Source organism: Apium graveolens, chromosome 11 (assembly GCF_009905375.1).
Source record: "Apium graveolens cultivar Ventura chromosome 11, ASM990537v1, whole genome shotgun sequence".
Classification (NCBI taxonomy): domain Eukaryota; kingdom Viridiplantae; phylum Streptophyta; class Magnoliopsida; order Apiales; family Apiaceae; genus Apium; species Apium graveolens.
Window position 1 is genome coordinate 89,275,411 of NC_133657.1, and position 5,139 is coordinate 89,280,549.

The following is a 5,139-nucleotide window of genomic DNA, read 5'->3' on the forward strand; positions in this document are numbered from 1 at the left end:
TTACCAGCGCATCGTTATGGGGATGATGTACCCATCTTGACTCTCTCTCCCTGAATGTAATATCAGCTGACTCCCCTTTGAATATTTTTGGAGGTCTATCTTCCAAACTATGAATGTTGGTGAGTGGCGGGTGTCGTGCTTCCCTTGCATTTCTTTCCAACGCCCGATTACTGTCACCGACAAAGGGGTGTCCTCCAAAAATTGCCCTGATACTGCCAGCTCTTTGGAACTTAACCTCCACTGTCTTTTCAGCGTCTTCTTCTCACGGGGGTTGCCTTTCATCTTTCCCCATGTGTCATTTCACCTTGTCAATCCATTCTCCTAGGTATCCTGCCTTGATCAACTCTTCAATCTCATCTTTCAGGTGACGACACTCATGGGTGTCATGGCCGGTAGACTCATGGTAATCGCAATACTTCTTCTTATCTCTACTCTTCCATGAAGTCAGATGGTCTGGTTTCTTGAAGATTCCTCTGTCCTTATTCACCTCGAAGATATGATCAATGGATGCTGCCAGTGGAGTGTAGTTGCTTAATCTCCTTTCATAGTTCGACGGCGGGCTCCATTTTCTCAGTGTGTTCACGACATTCACCCTATTAGGGCTTCTGGCATTCCGTCGATAATCCGGGCTCACAGATCTATCTCTCCTCTTAGTTCGCCCCTTGGAGTTGTGGGTGTTATCATTCTTTTTTATTTCTGCAAGCGACTGCTCAATCGTTTTGAATGATTCCGCCTGCGCAAATACATCAGCCAACGATACAGGGTCCTTCCCTTGCAGGTGCTTCCAAAAATCTGTTCCCACACGTAGACCAACTATGAGAAGTATTTTCAGTGTTTCATAAGTTGCACCCCTCACCAAAGTAGACTCTGTGTTGAACCTTTTAAAGTATGAGGTCAAGCTTTCCCCCTCTTTCTGTTTCACATTGGCCAGCATGGTAACTGGCGGTGTATACTTCACTGCATCCTGAAACTGAGTTAGAAACAAGGTTTTCATCTGTTCCCAGGATGTGATCACACCTGGACCAAGTTTCTGGAACCACTGCTGAGCGCCTTATCTAAAGGTGGCTGCCAGGAGACGGCATCGAGCCAAATCAGGTACTTGATATACATCCATCAATGTTAAAATGCCCCAGAAACTCCACAGGGTCAGAGTTCCCATGAAAACGCAAGTCATTGGTTGTGTTCCTGTATCCTGCCGGCAATTGCGCCTCCCTGACAATGGCAACAAAAGGAGAAGGAGCTTGCGCATTCGCTGTTACTCTTCCTCCTTCAAGATGGTTGATCAACCTCTTAAGATCGTTCACATTAAACGTCCCTACTCCAGGAATAGTTTGAACATTAGGCTGTTGGGGTTGCTCCGCGACTTGTTGCGGTTCCCCTTGATTACCCCCCGGGTGTAGCGGTGGATCTCGCCGCCCCTCGCCCTAAGGCTGCGGCTGCGGTATATTACCATCTTGATTTTGAACATTATCCCGCACGCGGGGTTCCTCCGGGCCGTGTCACGGTACTTCCTCATTATTCTGCAACCTTTCTTGAATTCACACCCCATCCCGGTCAGGAGGACACGTTGTGGAACCATTGCCCGTAGCACTGTAGGAAGCTACTGGAACAATGACAGGAGCTTCTTCAGTGGAGAGCGCGCCATCTCTCCTACCATTGTAGGGTGCCCTTCCATGTGGGTATCCCATCCTTCCTCGCCCATTCCTTTGATAGCCTCAGTAATAATTCCCGAACCTTCCTCACGGAGGGGCACACTCGTGTTCGCGGTGCAACACCCTATCATCCCTTTGGTATGTAGGGGGCACACACGTTGTGTCACGGTGATAGGGATAAATAAATTATGATTGTATAATTAAATACTGCATTAATTGTACAAGCTGTGGGCTGCTAGGCCCAATAAAAAGATATATGAAACTCAGACCAGAAAGGTTAAGCCTGATGGACCAGATCAGGCCTGATGGAATAAAAAAGGCCCAAAAGCCCTAATTATTAATTAATTTCGTAATTAATTAATAAGGGAAAAATCAGCTATTGAGAAGAGTCCCGATAAGGATATAAATCCTTATAGATTAGCCTCAAGGGGACCTAAAAGGATAAGGGATCAGCTTCCTACTTCCTAGGACTCCTAAGTCTATCCTAATTCAGAGGCTTGTCCACCAAGTCTCCTATACCAAGTCCAATTCAAGGACTCCCACATCTATATAAGGGGCCTCACCCCACCAATCAGAACTACGTTTTTTTTTGGCTTGATTCTCTAATTCACAGAGATACGTAGGCATCTCGTAAAGGCAGATTGAGTCACGAAACACGAGAGCAGCCATTAAAGGCCTTGAGCTCCCGAATCTTAGTATTAAATACAGGAAGTAATAACCTTGATTTCTTATCCATAACATTTGGCGCCGTCTGTGGGAAAAAACGCAACAACAACCATGGCGAGAACACGGAGAACAACCAGCACTCTGGAGGAGGGAACACCATCAGGGACAACCCAGGTGATTTCATCAACCGTGGAGGTTCCTCCCCATTCAACTTATGCATCTACTCAGGGGGAAGCCCAGACAGGGGCAACTCATCCTCAGCCACAAGGGACAACTCCCCCGATTATTCAAGGTACGAATCCTCAAGTTCAACAAATACATATACCTGTGAATTCTCGACCCGTCGGGTATGAATATTCAACTATTGTTACTACTAACCCCCCTTATGGGATGCCCCTTCACCCTGAGGTTGGAGGAAGTGGATATGCTGGGCGAAGCGAAGCACGAGGGCGGTCGCCCCCCTATATACGAGGTTTGGATCCTATCCCTGAGGATCGGGAATTTTCTGGTCCATACACTGAGAGAGACTCCGAATCTTCGGATGATGAAGTGGCCCCGAGAAGGAGGCGTCCTGGAAAAGAGCCAATGGCCGATGGAAGGCAACGCCCCCAAAGCACCCCAGGGGCGAATCCCCAAGAAGTGCAGGAAAAGATCAGGGCTCATGAGGCTGAAATCCAAAGGCTGAGACGTGATTTGGAGGCTCACCAAGCCACCAGATCCCACATACCTCCTAGGGGGAGAAATCCTCCTCCTATCATAGACCTGGATGGTCCGGTAAGAAGAAGGGCTGCTGTCCCAAGAACTGATCCAAGCAATCTCCTTCCCCTTGGAGATCCTGATGATCCAACTCCACCCTTCACAGAAGAGATAATGAATGCCCATATCTCAAGAAAATTCAAGATGCCCACTATCAAAGCCTATGATGGCACGGGAGACCCCGCTAATCATGTTAGGACATTCTCTAATGCACTGCTGCTGCAACCCGTGAATGATGCTATAAAATGTCGGGCCTTCCCTCAAACCCTGTCGGGTATGGCTCAAAGATGGTACAGTCGCCTACCCCCAAATTCTATTGGATCATTCAGAGAACTAAGTCAGGCTTTTATTAAGCAATTCATCAGTGGAAGAGTCCATGAGAAAAGTTCAGCATCTCTTATGAGTCTTGTGCAAGGAGCTAAGGAATCCTTAAGAGATTACCTGAATCGTTTTACAAAGGAGGCTTTAAAAGTCCCAGATCTTGATGATAAGGTAGCCATGATAGCATTGCAACAAGGAACTAGGGATGAGTTTTTTAAGATGTCTTTGGCCAAACGACCCCCTGAGAGCATGTTGCAGCTCCAAGAGAGGGCAGGGAAGTATATCAAGGTTGAAGAAAGTATGAGGAAGACCGTAGTAAGTAATGAGCCCACTGGAGGCAAGAAACGAAAAACTGATTTGGAGTATATCGCTAAGGACAAATATCCTAGAACCGAACAAAACCCTGATTCAACCCCCAAGAAGGGAGGACCTGGGCAAAAGTTCACTGAATACGCTAAGCTGAATGCTCCCAGAAGTCAGATTTTGATGGAGATTGAGAAAGACAGAGATATTCGCTGGCCTAAGCCCTTGAAGGCTGATCCCGCCAAGCTAGATAGGGGCAAGTATTGCAGGTTTCACAAAGATGTTGGCCATGACACCGATGAGTGTAGGCAATTGAAAGATGAAATTGAGTTTTTGATTCGAAAAGGAAGATTGAATAAGTATACTGGAGATGGAGGGGACAGAAATAATAATGGAAGGAAGAACTTTGAAGATCGTAGGAGGGACCAAGATGATCAGGGGCGGAATCCCCAACCTAGAGGACCAGTTATAAACACCATTTATGGAGGGCCGAGACCTCAAGGGCCTGTGATAAACACGATCTTTGGAGGTCCAACTGCTGCTGGATTGTCCAAAAATTCCAGAAAGGCATATACTAGAGAGGTTATGCATATTGTTGGAGAAGCCCCGAAGAGGGCCAGGACAGAAGTAACATTGGCTTTTGATGATTCCGACCTAGAGGGTGTGAAGTTTCCCCATGACGACCCGCTGGTCATAACACCAATAATAGGAAATAGCCCGGTTAAGAGGGTCCTTGTGGATAATGGTGCTTCTGTGGATATCTTGCTCCACGACACCTTTCTAAGGATGGGGTATAACGACTCCCAGTTAACACCAACCGACATGCCGATATATGGATTTGCTGGAGTAGAATGTCCTGTGGAAGGGATAATTAAGTTGCCAACCACCATAGGTACGGAGCCAAGGCAAGCAACGCAGATGCTGGATTTCGTAGTGGTAAAGGCTAGTTCAACTTATAATGCTATCATGGGGAGAACAGGGATACATGCCTTCAAGGCAGTCCCCTCTTCCTACCATTCAGTCATGAAGTTTCCCACCCGAAACGGGATTGGAGAAGAGAGAGGAGATCAAAAAATGGCTAGAAGCTGTTATGTGGCCTCTTTGAGGGCAGATGGAGTCGGGGGGCAGGTTCTTCCTATTGAAGATATGGATGTTCGAGAAAATGATGAGAATAGAGGAAGACCAGCAGAAGAATTGGTTTCGGTTCCTTTAGATCCCAAGAATCCTGAGAGGATGACTTTCATTGGAGCCACATTAGAGGAGCCCCTTAGAGGGAAGTTAGTGAAATTTTTGCAAGAAAATAGTGATGTGTTTGCATTGTCAGCAGCTGATATGCCAGGCATAGACCCGGAGTTAATTACTCACAAGCTAAACGTGGATCCAAGTCGGAAGACAGTGAAACAAAAGAAAAGAAATTTTGCCCCGGAAAGACAAGAGGCTA

General features: G+C 46.8%; 1 protein-coding gene across 1 annotated transcript; it reads right to left on the reverse strand.

The window, feature by feature from the left end:
- Positions 1 to 295: 295 nt before the first annotated feature.
- Positions 296 to 994, reverse strand: LOC141695683 (uncharacterized). The gene has a single exon (XM_074499911.1). It carries the CDS (start codon positions 992 to 994, stop codon positions 296 to 298), a length of 699 nt encoding a protein of 232 aa, XP_074356012.1.
- Between the last annotated feature and the right edge of the window lie 4,145 nt (positions 995 to 5,139).